Below are 15,602 nucleotides of genomic sequence, written 5' to 3' on the forward strand. Positions count from 1 at the left end.
TTGAGCGTCCCGACTTCGGCTCAGGTCATGATCTCACAGCTTGTGAGTTCGAGCCCTGCGTCGGGCTCTGTGCTGACAGCTCAGAGCCTAGAACCTGCTTCGGATTCTGTGTCTCCCTCTCTCTCTGCCCCTAACCCACACGCATTCTGTCTCTGTCTCTCTCAAAAATAAACATTAAAAAAAATTTTAATGTTATTATTGTAAAGATTATTTGAGGATTCTCTACAGTTACTGAAAAATTGAGACTAATCATTAATTTGTTCCTATTATAGAGTGATGACATTAACTGACCAAAATATTTCTCAGAGACCAAAGAGTACTTTCCATTCAGAATCAGGTAATAAACAGTGAAACTAACCATTTTCATAATTCTGTATTTCTTTATTTTTGTGATAATGCAGTATATTTTTAGAAAATTGGTAGCCCAGGAAACTGAGTGCTTTTTAGCTTGGTTATATTTTTAAAAATGAAGATATGTGAAGTTAGAAAGATATGTGTGTCTTTAACTATCACTAAAATACCCATTATTAATTCATTTCATAAACATTTACTGAGTATATACTCTGTATTAGGTGTTGCTATATATACCAGTAAAGAGTAGTATTAAATCCTTGCCTCCTAAGTTTCAGTCATGGGAGAGGAAGATAATCAGTAAACATTTATATTGCAATTATGTGTGATGATTGAAAATAAAAGGATAAACACAGTGTCTTGCATTATAGGCACTCTATAATTTAGTCTATTATTGGAATAAACTTAGACATTTCCAACCTTATTAATTCATGCTGTATCTCAGTTTTCCATTTTTATTTCCTGAATCAAGTTTTACAGCATTTATTTGTGGGTAAACAAAGAATTGCTGGTTTTACTCTTAATAGGCAAGTTTGTATGAACTAAAAGAAAAAAATAGTTTTTTGCATCATTTTCACTTTGAGAAATACTGCTACTGAGTATTTTCTAAATGTCAAGTATTATGTTAGGATTTCTGGGTATAAAAATGATGAAAATAGTTGCTCTTTTAAGGGAAATTAATCAAGTGATAAAAACTAAACTTGTAAAAGCACCCATCTTTCAAAGGAGTAGCATCTACTACGCTGGAGGGTGAGCATTAGAAGAGGAATTTTTGTATAAATCTAAGAGTAAGGGAGCTTGTGAACAAGAGAAGAGAGGTTATCAAAGTGAAAGTAGTAAGGGTTCCAAAAGCAATCATGATTTTACTTAGGTCTTGCCCAATAAAAAGTTTTCTTTGGCTGTGGAAAATACTATTTATAAAGCCTGATAGTGAGTCAGAACAGTGATTCTGGAATTATGTATGCTTTTGTATTCTTACTTTTATGTGGTTGATTAACTTGCAATTTAAAATTAAATGACATCTTACTCAAGAATTATTTTTTACTTCCTTAATTCAACAAATCCAACTGTGTTCCTATGGCACGTTCTTTACTAAGTGTTAGAAACTTGTCTAGTCATAGAGACAAACATAAACAGGTAACTACTTCCCAGGTAACTCCTGCACAGTCTCCTCTGCAATCTAATCTACCACTATTAGCCATTAAATGTGGAAGTTCTTCAAGGCCAGTTCCTAGATTTTAATCTTTTTAAAATGTACCCCTAATATGTACAGGTGTTCTATAAATAGCAGGGTCTCCAAGTTTTCTCTCAATCTAGACTTTCTTCTGAGAATAAGACCCTTATATGTAGCTGCCTTCTGGACATTTCCCCTTGGATGTTTCAGAGATAACTTATCACACCATTCATTAATTCCATTCATTCAACAAATATTCTTTAATCACCTACATTGTGACACAAAGTTTCTTAGTTGCTGGGGAACATGACAGAGTCCTTGCCCTAACAGAGCTGCTATAGTGGAGGAAGAAAGATAATAAACAGATAAACAAATGAATATATATCAATATTAGAATAAAAATAAAGCAGGGCAAAAACAGGGTATGAGTAGGGATGCTATTTTATGATTTTTTTTTAATTTTATTTATTTATTTTGAGAGAGAGTGTGTGAGCAGGGGAGAGGCAGAGAGAGAAGGAGAGAGAGAATCCCAAGCAGGCTCCATCCTATCAGTGCACATCCAGACATGGGGCTTGATCCCATGAACCACAAGATCATGACCTGAGCCAAGATCAAGAGTTGGACCCTCAACCACCTGAGCCACCCAGGTGCCCCAAGGGATACTATTTTATTGTATTTTTAAATTTTATTTAATTTTTTAATTTTTTAATATAATTTATTGTCAAGTTAGCTAACATACAGTGTATATGGTGTGCTCTTGGCTTTGGGAGTAGATTCCTGTGACTCATCACTTACATAAAACACCTAGTGCTTACCCCGTTAAGTGCCCTCCTCACTGCCCATCACTCATTTTCCCCACCCCCACCCCCTTCCACCCTCAGTTTGTTCTCTGTATTTAAAAGTCTCTAGGATAAGCATCTCTGAGGAGATGATATTTGTACAAAGCTTGAATGTGGGTCATGTGAAAATCTGTGATAGAGTATGCTGGCAAAGGGAACAACAAGAGAAAAGGTCCTAAGATGGGAATGAGCGCAGCATGTTTGAAGAAGAGAAAAGAGGTTAGTATGACCAGAGCAAAATGAGTTTAAAAAAAATGAATGACTGCAGTTGTGTTGAGGGCTAGTCAAGTGGTATAATGTGGAGTCTCCTATGCCATCGTAAGGAGTAAGAATTCTATTCTAAATGTGCTGAGAAGTGGGATGATGTGATTGGATACATATTTTTTTATAATTTTTAAATGTTTTTATTTATTTTTGAGAGACAGAGAGAGACAGAGCATGAGTGGGGGAGGGGCAGAGAAAGAGGGAGACACAGAATGTGAAGCAGGCTCCAGGTTCTGAGCTGTCAGCACAGAGCCCAACATAGAGCTTGAACTCAAGAACTGCGAGATCATGACCTGAGCTGAAGTCAGACACTTAACTGACTGAGCCACCCAGGCGCCCCTTGGATACATATTTTAGAATAATCACTCTGGCTGCTATGTGGAGATAGACTAAGAAGGCAAAGAGACCCTGTTAAACTATTGTAGTGGTCAGGTAATGGTATGAGACTAACGTGGTAGCAGTGGTCTGATTTGGAATATATATATATATACCTTTAGTGTTTTATTATTTTTGAGAGAGAGAGAGAGAGACACATTATGAATAGGGAGGAGCAGAGAGAGAGGTAGACACAAAATTCAATGCAGGCTCCAGGCTCTGAGCTGGTAGCACAGAGCCCAATGTAGGGCTCGAACTCATGGACTGTGAGATCATGACCTGACCGAAGTTGGATGCTTAACCAACTGAGCCACCCAGGTGCCCCCGGAATATATTTCAAAGCACTAGGATTTTCTGATTAATCTGTATGTTGGGTAAGAGAAAAATAAATGTCAAGGAAGAGTCTAAAATTATTGGTTTAAGCAAGTGGATGAATGATGGTATCATTTCTTGAGAAAGCACTGGAGGACAGAGCAAGTTGGGAGGATGATTAAGAGAATTTGGTTTCCTTTTGGGATGAGCACTGGGTGTTGTATGGAAACCAATTTGACAATAAATTTCATATTAAAAAAAAGAGAATTTGGTTTCAACATTGAATTTTATCTCTCTACTCCTGTACCTAATGTTTCATGAAATGATGCAGACAAAAACATGTATGTGTTGTGTAATTCCATATATATGAAGTTCAAGAACAGGCAAGACTATTTTGGATAGTAGAAATAAGAATAGTGGTAATCTTTGGAAAGGGGGTGCTGAATGGGAAGGAACATATAGGAAACTTTTGACGTGTTGGAATATTTTATACCTTGATTTGGGTGGGGATTATATGGGTGAATACATACATATTTAAGATTTGTGCCTACTATTGTGTACGTAGAGTTCTTCAATAAAATATTAAAACATTAAGAGACTTATTAGCCTTCAAGTAGAGATGTAATGAGAGCAGTTTGTGATACAGGAGTCTGGAGTTTAGGGCAGAGACTGGAGCTATAAATAAATATCTGGAGTCAAGAATATAAATGTTTTAAAGCCATAGGATCAGATGAGATCACCTAGGAAGTGGCATAGAAAACAAACATGCAAAAAGAATGTAAATGAAACACTTCAGCATTTAGAAGTAGCTGTAACAAAAGTTACCAAGAGAATAAATAAAGCAGGAATTGAGGACTGAGAATCGTCACAACCAAGACCTAACTTGGTCTTCCACTAGTGTCTTCCATCTATCAAGTGTAGCTTAGCAGACTGGAAACATCGGGATCATTCTTGACACCTTCCTCTTTGTTACTTCTTAGACTTAATCTATTACCAAACCTTGGTACCAATTTTATCTGTTACAGAATTCTGAAACCTACTACTTCCCTCTACTTGAGGAGATGAAGATGAGTGAAGTGGTTAGTCTCAAGGGTTGCCAGATTTAGCAAGTAAAGATGCAGAATGGTCAGTTAATTTTGAATTCAGATAAATAATTTTTAATATAATTATGTCACAAATATTGTATATGCTTGTACTATTACATGGCATATACTTATACTAAAAAATTACTTGCTCATCTGAAATTCAAATTTAAATGGGTATCCTATTTGTATCTAGAAACCTAATTAGCCTCTGCAACGAGGCTGGGAATGTATATGTATTATAGGCAGGCATCACAAAAATCAGGATTTTATATGCTAAGTTAAAAAGCTTGAGTTTTAACTGGAATGAAGTGGAAAGCCTTGGGGAAGTTTTAAGCAGATGATATTAGACTTGTATTTTAGGTATGTAACGTGGGTAGTGGAGTACAGAGGGGCAAAATTGAAAAACTACTGAAATAATCCGAAGGGAAATCTCTTGTTGCCTTAAAGCAAGGTATTAGTGTTAAGAACAAAGAAAAGCCAAATTTGCATATTAAGTACATATGCTAGGTAACTTTGGCAGAAAGCAGACAGTCAAAAGATTTTTGTTGCTTTTTGGATTGAGTCTGGAGAGTGAAAAAAAAGAGAAGAGTCAGGACTGAGTAGGAGCCATGAAAGGGACCAGAGGGAAAATGTTCATGCTTGTTGTACTGATGTCCAATAAGGTAGGGCAGGAAAGGTTTCTGCTCATATTTGTGGGACCTGAAATTAGATTGCTGTGGGTTTGGGAGTAAACAGGAGGAGAGGAAGTTATGTTAGTAATGTGGACATGCCTGTGGATAAGAGGAGAGAGGGGATATAGCATGAAGGGGTATTGGGTACAGATAAAGTTTTTGTTAAGATCAAAGAGTCCTGACTATCTTTTAAATGTTGATAGAAAAGTTGCAGTAGAGAAGTTTCAAGAGAGCCTGAAAATACAGGAATATGGAAATGAAAGGATAATTAATGAAGAATTTTAATCACACACACCTTTCTCTATTAATTGAAAAGTAAATATTTTACATAGAGCTTATTTACTCCTATGAAACCTGGGACTCTTATCTATAGCAAGTCAGATTATTCAACATATATTAAGTTTTTCTTCTGAAACTATTACAGAGATGCAGTCATTGAAATCAGGGTTTTGTTTTTCAAATTTGAGTTCTATTTTCTATACTTATAGTTAAGGAGAGGTTAAATAATTAAAATATTGAAGTATCTTTTTCTTTACAGATAATGCAGCTTGTGAAGTTTTACTTGCTGAGAAAACTTACCCTTCAGCACCTGAAAAAACAAAGAAAAAAGCAAGTATTAAAGCAGAATAACTACATAAACCATAACTTTAATTAATATAGAGCATATTCTTTTTTTTTTTCAATATATGAAATTTATTGTCAAATTGGTTTCCATACAACACCCAGTGCTCATCCCAGAGCATATTCTTAACTAACAGTTTTATAGGAATTATTTTTCAGTTATTTAAGTCAATAATTTCAAATATTTTTTGAATTTAGTAGTTAATATTATTGTTACTTGAATATATACTCTATATAGGTTTAGTGAAAGAGAATTGAAATTTACAGATTTTCCAGATTCCTTTTGGATAAGTGGATGTCTATTAAACATTCACTTAAGGTGAAAATAAGACATTTGCTGTATGTCCACAGCAGTGTTTTCTGCTGAGGAATATTTGTGAATTAGTACTTTAGTCCTAGAGTCTAGAGATCTTTGGGGAGGAAATTGAATTTTGTTTTGTATGTAATAGAGCTACTATTTGAGTGAGTATTCAATGCTAAGCATTATTCTAAGCACTTTTTTTATAAATTGTATCTTTTCCTTATAGCATTCCTATCACCTAAGTTTTTGTTTTGTTTTGTTTTGTTTCCACCCATTTTATAGCTGAGAAAATGAGATCTAGATATTAATTAGTATGTTTGAAGAGTTTGTGGCAGGTCTTTCTGGATCTAATCCTGTATTCTTTACACTACACTTTACTGTCATTGTATACATTGGGGAGAAAATTGCAAAAGGGCAAGACTGTCAGTAGGAAGACTCCGTAGGATGAAGTTGCAGATATTTTAGGTGCAAGATTGTGGTGGCTTTGGGGCGCGTAGGTGGCTCAGTCAGTTAAGCGTCCAATTTGGGCTCAGGTCATGATCTCGTGATTTGTGAATTCAAGCCCTACATCAGGCTGTCTGCTGTCAGTGCAGAGCCCACTTCGGATCCTCTGTCTCCCTCTCCCTCTGTCCCTCCCCTGCACGCAATCTCTCAAAAGTAAACATTAAAAAAAAAAAAAAAGATTGTGGTGCCTTTGACTAGGGTTTTTTGTAGGAGAGATGGAAAAATAAGCATGGATTCAAGATAATTATGCCTATAGAGTTCAAGAATCGGATATAGAGGGTAAAAGAATGAGAGGTGTCAAAAAAGACATCTAAGTTTCTGTATTAACCAGCTTTGGTGGATAAAGGTGCTATTTACTGTGATAGGAAAGGCAGGAAGTTTGAGGGCACCTGAAAATGAAAATGTTGGAAGGACCATTGGCTACAACTCTGCAGGTTAGGACAGAAAAGAAGTGTACAGTGTTTTAAATTCATAGAAATAGATGAAAGCATGTTAGAAAGAATGAGTATCTATCAAGTGAGGAAGAGACAAGAGTCCAGGATCATTCCTTGGAAAGCTTTATGGTCAGGTACAAAAGTAAGAATGGACAGAGAAAAGGAGGGAAATAAACAGAATATGGTATCATAGAAGACAAGAGAGGAGAGCATTTACTCCTAAAAGAGGGAGTGGTTAACAATGCTGAATGTTGCTTGGAATCCCAGTGTTATAAAGAACTTTATAAAATTGGAGGACTTCAAATTTCTGGTCTAGCACGTAAGGAACTTAGAAGTCACCTCTCTGTCCTAACAAGTAAAAAGCTGAACAAAGTGAAAAATCAACAACTCTTTTTAGGCATGTCAGAAAAATAAGGTCATAGGCTAAAGTGCTGCAGTAAAACTTGGAAAGACAGGTCAGTGGATATAGACAATCATGACTTACTGGAACAGAAATGTGTGAACGGAAACCTCCCTGAGAACCAGTGCTGGAATGGGAACCAGTGCTAGTGTGATTGGTGAGTTGCTGGAGGCTCACTGAGGACAACACTGAGAGTTAAAAACTCAAGAGGAACACAGTCATCAGGGGGCCTCAATACTTTTATGAGCTTTACTTCTAGGAGGGACCTCTACCAGGTCCTCACAGTAAATATCAAAGAAAAATCCCCTCATGCTTTTAGTAGTGAGAAGGGAAAAAGAACCATTTGGAAATACACTAGAATATTCTGTTCTTTTTTGTTCTTTTTTAATGTTTTTTAAAATTTTTTTATTTATTTTGAGAGAAATATAAAGCAGGGGAGAGGGGGAGAGAGAGAGAGAGAGAGAGAGAGAGAGAGAGAGAGAGAGAATGAATCTCAAGCAGGCTCCATGCTCAGCATGGAGCCCAACATGGAACCTGATCCCACAAACCTTGAGATCATGTCCTGAACCAAAATCAAGAGTTGTTTGCTTAACCAACTGAGCCACCCAGGTGCCCCTGGAGTATTTTGTTCTTAACAAAGCCTTCCATCAGAAGAAAATATTTTACCAGAGCTTAATTTGCTGGTATTTTAGCAGAGGCTATCCTACCTGGGGGAAGGGAAGTACCCAACTCCAGCCAGCTCTGCTTTTTCAAATGAGGAAAGAAAAATACTCCAATTCTAGCTTCCTCTAACTTCCACATGGGGGAATGGAAATACCCAACTACAGGGGAGCCTGGGTAGTTCATCTGGTTAAGGGTCCTACTTTTGATTTCAGCTCAGGTCATGATCTCACAGTTTGTGAGTTCAAGCCCCGCATGGGACTCTGCACTGACAGTGCGGATCCTGCTTGGGATTCTCTCTCTCCCTCTCTCTCTGCTCCTCCCCAACACGTGTGCACCCTTGCTCTCTCTCTCTCTCAAAATGAATAAATAAACTTAAAAAAAGAACAGGAAATACACAACTACACCTCTCTCTAGCTGTGCTGTCCCACCTAAGGAGGTGTGAGAACCAAGAAACACTGGTGAATTTTACCATCCAGAAGCACAGGCTAAACAATAAACAAAAAAGATGTCATACCAGGCCTATGACTGCTTCCCCTCCCCCCACATCTTACCACTACATTACTATAGGCCTATTTGCCACAGTTCCTGTTAACCAGTACATCTTGTCTACCTTTTAGCAAAAAATTACAAGGCATATTAAAAGGCAAAAAAAAGTTTGAGAGACTGAATAAACATCAGAATCAGAGTCAGATGTGGCAGTAGTATTAGAATTATCAGACCAGAATTTTTAAATAACTATGATTAATATGCTAAGGACATTATAGGAAAAAGTAGACAACATGCAAGAACAGATGAATAATATAAACACAAAGATAGATGTTCTAAGAAAGATCAAAAAAGAAATGCTAGAGATTAAAAATACTATAGCAAGAATAAAGAATGCCTTTGATGGACTCATTAGTAGACTGGACACAACTTAGGAAAGAATACCTAAGTTTGAGGATATGACCGAAGAAACTTCCAAAACTGAAAAGCAAAGAGAAAAAAGAGAAAAAAAACAAAAAAACAAAACAAAAACCAGACTATTCAATAACTGTGAAACAACTGCAAAAGTTGTGACATACACATAATTGGAATTCCAGAAAGAAAAGAAACAGAAAAAGGAAAAAAAGCAACATTTGCAGCAATAATGAGTCAGAATTTCCCAAAATTATTGTCAGATACCAAATCATAGATTCAGGAAGTTCACAGAATACCACACAGGATAAATGCTCCCAAAACTACATCTAGATTTATTATATTCAAACATCAGAAAATCAAAGAGAAAGAAAAAAATTTTTAAAGAAGCCAGAGGGAGAAAAACACCTTACTTATAGAAGAGCAAAGGTAAGCATTACAGACCTCTCCTTAGAAATTATTAAGAAATAAAAGACTGAAGTGAAATATTTGCTGAGAGAAAAAAAACAACCAAGCTAGAATTCTATACCTTGTGAAATTCTCCTTCAAAAATGAAGGACAATTAAAGATTTTCTCAAACAAAAATTTATAATTTGTTGCCAGTAGGCCTTCCTTTTAAGAAATATTAAGGGAAGTTCTTCAAGGAGAAGGAAAATAATATGCCAGTATAAGTTTATCTATCCTAATAAATGTAACACTGTGTTGCAGTACGTTAAATAAGGGAGATTGTGCATGAGTATGGTCAAGGGGTATATGGGAACTCTATGCATTTTGCTCAATTCTTCTGTGAACCTCAAACTTCTCTAAAAAATTTGTTAGTTTTTTAAAAGTCAGTTGCATTCACAATCAAGAAGGAAACCAATGACTCTAGCATGAATAATTTTAGTGGACTGGTGACAGACAAGCCAGATTAGAATAGATTGAAGAGTTATAGAAAAGAAGGAAATATAACATATAAAAAGAAGTAAATTGGGACACCAAAAACATAAAACATATGTGGAGGTGGGGAGTAGAATATTTTTGTGCAGTTGAAGTTGATTTGTTATCATCTTAAAATAGACTATTACAAGTATTTTGAAAGCCCTATGGTAATCCCAAAGCCAAAATCTTTAAGAGACTCACAAATGATAAAGAGAAAAGAATCAAGGCATACCACTATAAAAATCATCCATTCATAAAGAGGGGCACCTGAGTGGCCCAGTCCGTTGAGCATCCGACTTCAGCTCAGGTCATGATCTCACAGTTCATGAGTTCGAAACCCGCGTCGGGCTTTGTGCTGACAGCTCAGAGCCTGGAGCCTGCTTCAGAATCTGTGTCTCCCTCTCTCTGTCTGCCCCTCCCCTACCTGCAGTCTGTCTCTCTCTCAAAAATAAATAAAACATTTAAAAAATTTTTAAAAAGATCATTCGTTCATAAAAAAGACAGCAAGAGAGGAAGAAGGGAACAAAGGAACTGTAGAACAATCAGAAAGTAATTAAAAAATGATAGTGCTTACTATCAGTAAGTTCTTACCTATCAAAAATTACTTTAAATGATTAAAATTCTTCATTTAAAAGACACAAAGTGGGGGAATAAAAAATAGCGCAACTACATGCTGCCTACAAGAGACTCACTTAAGCTTTAAAGACAATTAAGCTGAAAGTGAAAGAATGGAAAAAATTATTCCATGGAAATGGAAACTAGAAGAGAACAGGAGTATACTCCTGATGATAAAAGGTATACTTTTATCAGACTAAATAGATTTTAAGTTAAAGCTGTAATAACAGACAATGTTATTACATAATGATAAAGGGGTCAATTCATCAAGAGGATATAACAAGTTAAATATATACAGACGCAATACTGAAGCACTTAATTATATTACATAATCATTAACAGGTCTCAAGGCAGAAATACACAACAATGCAATAATAGTAGAATACTTCGATACCCTATTATTCAACAATGAATAGATGATCCAGAGAGAAAATCATGGAGGAAATAATGGATTTGGACAACACTTTAGACCAAATGGACCTAACAGACATATACAAAGCATTTTATTTAACAACAATAGAGTCCACATTCTTCTCAGTGCACATGGAACATGCTCTAGGATAGATTACATGTTGTGGCACAAAACAAGTCTTACCAAATTTAAAAAGATTGAAATTATATCAACTATCTTTTCTGAACACATTGGCATGACACTAAAAATTTGTAACAGAAGGAAAGGGGGGAGGGTGTCTGGGTGGCTCTGTCAGTTAAGCTACCGACTCTTGGTTTTGACTCAGCTCATGATCTCATGGTTCATGGGTTTGAGCCCCATGTCTGAACTATCAGAGCCTGCTTGGGATTCTGTCTCTCTGCCCTTCAGCCACTCATGCTCCTTCTCTCTTTCTCTCAAAGACACTTAAAAAAAGGGAAAGGGAGAACATTCACATATATGTGAAAATTAACACATTTGTGAGCAACTAATGAGTCAAAGAAGAAATCAAAAGAGATACCAAAAATATCTTGAGACAAATGAAAATGGAAACACAACATACCAAAACTTAAGGGATGCTGCAAAAGTAACCCAAGAGAGAACATTATAGTGATAAATACTGTCCTTAAGAAAAAATTAAGGTCTCAAATAAGCAACATAACCTTATACTGCAAGGAACTAGAAAAAGAACAAAGTCCAAAGTTAGCAGAAGGAAAGAAATAAAAATTAAAGAAGAAATAAATGAAATAGAGATTAGAAAGACAATAGGAATCATTAACAAAACTAAGAGTTAGTTGTATTAAAAGATGAACAATTGAAAAACTTTTGTCCAGTTTAAGAAAGAAAGAGGGGTGCCTGGGTGGCTCAGTCATTTAAATGCTCAACGCTTGATTTTGACTCAGGTCCTAAACAGTTTGTGAGTTCAAGCCCTGTGTGGGGCTCTGCACGGCAGTGTGGAACCTGCTTGGGATTCTCTCTCTGATCTCTCCCTCTACCTCTCTCTCTCTATCTCTCTCTCTCTCAAAATAAATAAATAAACTTTAAAAAAGAAAGAAAGATTACTCCAATTAATAAAATTATAATGAAAGAGGAGACATTACAGTTCATACCACAGAAATACAAAGGAACATAACAGTACCATGAGTAATTATACATAAACAAATTAGATAAATATATGGATAAATTCCTAGAAACAGATAGAAACTTACCTAGACTGAAAAATTAAGTAATAAAAAATCTGAACAGACAAAAAGCAAGGAGACTGAATCAGTAATAAAAAATCTCTGGCAATTGAGACACCAGATGACTTCACTGGTGAATTCTACCAAATGTATAATTTAAAAAAAAAAATTATTTTAGAGAGAGAGCATGAGCTGTGGAAGAGGGGCAGACAGAGAAAGAGAGAAAATCTTTTTTTTTTTTTACTATGAAATTTATTGTCAAATTAGTTTCCATACAACACTCAGTGCTCATCCCAACAGGTGCCCTCCTCAATGCCTATCACCCACTTTCCCCTCCATCCCACCCCCCCATCAACCCTCAGTTTATTTTCAGTTTTTAAGGGTCTCTTATGGTTTGGCTCCCTCCCTCTCTAACTTTTTTTCCCTTCCCCTCCCCCATGGTCTTCTGTTAAGTTTCTCAGGATCCACATAGGAGTGAAAACATATGGTATCTGTCTTTCTCTGTATGACTGATTTCACTTAGCATAACACTCTCCAGTTCCATCCATGTTGCTACAAAAGGCCATAGTTCATTCTTTCTCATTGCCATGTAGTATTCCATTGTGTTTATAAACCACAACTTCTTTATCCATTCGTCAGTTGATGGACATTTAGGCTCTTTCCATAATTTGGCTATTGTTGAAAGTGCTGCTATAAACATTGGGGTACAAGTGCCCCTATGCATCAGCACTCCTGTATCCCTTGGGTAAATTCTTAGCAGTGCTATTGCTGGGTCATAGGGTAGATCTATTTTTAATTTTTTGAGGAACCTCCACAGTTTTCCAGAGCAGCTGCACCAGTTTGCATTCTCACCAACAGTGCAAGAGGGTTCCTGTTTCTCCACATCCTCTCCAGCACCTATAGTCTCCTGATTTGTTCATTTTAGCCACTCTGACTGGCATGACGTGGTATCTGAGTGTGGTTTTGATTTGTATTTCCCTGATGAGGAGTGACATTAGCATCTTTTCATGTACCTCTTGGCCATCTGGATGTCTTCTTTACAGAATTGTCTGTTCATGTTTTCTGCCCATTTCTTCACTGGATTATTTGTTTTTCAGGTGTGGAATTTGGTGAGTTCTTTATAGATTTTGGATACTAGCCCTTTGTCTGATATGTCATTTGCAAATATCTTCCCATTCTGTTGGTTGCGTTTAGTTTTGTTGATTGTTTCTGTTGCAGTGCAGAAGCTTTTTATCTTCATGAGGTCCTCATAGTTCATTTTTGTTTTTAATTCCCTTGCCTTTGGGGATGTGTCAAGTAAGAAATTGCTGCGGTTGAGGTCAGAGAGGTTTTTTCCTGCTTTCTCCTCTAGGGTTTTGATGGTATCCTGTCTTACATTCAGGTCCTTTATCCATTTTGAGTTTATTTTTGTGAGTGGTATAATAAAGTGGTCTAGTTTCATTCTTCTGCATGTTGCTGTCCAGTTCTCCCAGCACCATTTGTTAAAGAGACTGTTTTCCATTGGATATTCTTTCCTGCTTTGTCAAAGATTAGTTGGCCATACTTTTGTGGGTCCAATTCTGGAGTCTCTATTCGATTCCACTGATCTATGTGTCTGTTTTTGTGCCAATACCATGCTGTCTTGATGATTACAGCTTTGTAGTAGAGGCTAAAGTCTGAGATTGTGATGCCTCCTGCTTTGGTCTTCTTCAATATTACTTTGGCTATTCGGGGTCTTTTGTGGTTCCATACAAATTTTAGGATTGCTTGTTCTAGCTTCAAGAAGAATGCTGGTGCAATTTTGATTGGGATTGCATTGAATGTGTAGATAGCTTTGGGAGTATTGACATTTTAACAATATTTATTCTTCCAATCCATGAGCACGGAATGTTTTTCCATTTCTTTATATCTTCTTCAATTTCATTCATCAGCTTTCTATAGTTTTCAGCATACAGATCTTTTGCATCTTTGGTTAGGTTTATTTCTAGGTTATTTTATGATTCTTGGTGCCATTGTGAATGGGATCAGTTTCTTTATTACTCTTTCTGTTGCTTCATTATTAGTATGTAAGAATGCACCTGATTTCTGTACATTGATTTTGTATCCTGCAATTTCGCTGAATTCATGTGTCAGTTCTCATAGACTTTTGGTGGAGTCTTTTGGGTTTTCCATGTATAATATCATGTCATCTGCAAAAAGTGAAAGCTTGACTTCATCTTGGCCAATTTTGATGCCTTTGATTTCCTTTTGTTGTCTGATTGCTGATGCTAGAACTTCCAACACTATGTTAAACAACAGCGGTGAGAGTGGACATCCCTGTCGTGTTCCTGATCTCAGGCGGAAAGCTCTCGGTTTTTCCCCATTGAGGATGATATTATCTGTGGGCTTTTCATAAGTGGCTTTTATGATGTGTAAGTATGTTCCTTCTATCTTGACTTTCTTGAGGGTTTTTATTAAGGAAGGGTGCTGAATTTTGTCAAATGCTTTTTCTGCATCGATTGACAGGATCATATGGTTCTTATCTTTTCTTTTATTAATGCGATGTATCACATTGATTGATTTGCGAATGTTGAACCAGCCCTGCACCCCAGGAATGAATCCCAATATATCATGGTGATTAATTCTTATATGCTGTTGAATTCGATTTGCTAGTGTCTTGTTGAGAATTTTTGCATCCATATTCATCGGGGATATTGGCCTGTAGTTCTCTTTTTTTGTGGGGTTTCTGTCTGGTTTGGGAATCAAAGTAATGCTGGCTTCATAGAATGAGTCTGGAAGTTTTCCTTCCCTTTCTATTTTTTGGAACAGCTTGAGAAGGATAGGTATTATCTCTGCTCTAAATGTCTGGTAGACTTCCCCAGGGAAGCCATCTGGTCCCGGACTCTTATTTGTTGGGAGACTTTTGATAACTGATTCAATTTATTTGCTGGTTATGGGTCTGCTCAAGTTTTCTATTTCTTCCTGTTTGAGTTTTGGAAGTGTGTGGGTGCTTAGGAATTTGTCCATTTCTTCCAGGTTGTCCAGTTTGTTGGAATATAATTTTTCCTAGTATTCCCTGATAATTGCTTGTATTTCTGAGGGACTGGTTGTAATAATTCCATTTTCATTCATGATTTTATCTATTTGGGTCCTCTCCCTTTTCTTTTTGAGAAGCCTGGCTAGAAGTTTATCAATTTTGTTTATTTTTTTCAAAAAACCTACTCTTGGTTTCATTGATCTGCTCTACAGTTTTTTTAGATTCTATATTGTTTATTTCTGCCCTGATCTTTATTATCTCTCTTCTTCTGCTGGGTTTGGGGTTCTTTGCTGTTCTGCTTCTATTTCCTTTAGGTGTGCTGTTATATTTTGTATTTGGGATTTTTCTTGTTTCTTGAGATAGGCCTGGATTGCGATGTATTTTCCTCTCAGGACTGCCTTCGCTGCATCCCAAAGTGTTTGGATTATTGTATTTTCATTTTCATTTGTTTCCATATATTTTTAAATTTCTTCTCTAATTTCCTGGTTGACCCCTTCATTCTTTAGTAGGGTGTTCTTTAACCTCCATGCTTTTGGAGGTTTTCCAGACTTTTTCTTGGTTGATTTAAA

General features: G+C 36.4%; 1 protein-coding gene across 1 annotated transcript in view; it reads left to right on the forward strand.

The window, feature by feature from the left end:
- The window catches only part of MEIKIN (meiotic kinetochore factor), a 78,640-nt gene that overhangs the window by 24,796 nt on the left and 38,242 nt on the right, over positions 1–15,602 (forward strand). The window contains exons 8-9 of the mRNA XM_053907509.1: positions 273–337; positions 5,610–5,680. Of these exons, the coding sequence (XP_053763484.1) occupies positions 273–337; positions 5,610–5,680 (136 nt within the window). The remainder of the gene's footprint in view (positions 1–272; positions 338–5,609; positions 5,681–15,602) is intronic.

The sequence above is a fragment of the Panthera pardus genome, unplaced genomic scaffold (assembly GCF_024362965.1).
Source record: "Panthera pardus isolate Hobbes unplaced genomic scaffold, ASM2436296v1 HiC_scaffold_2, whole genome shotgun sequence".
Lineage (NCBI taxonomy): Eukaryota > Metazoa > Chordata > Mammalia > Carnivora > Felidae > Panthera > Panthera pardus.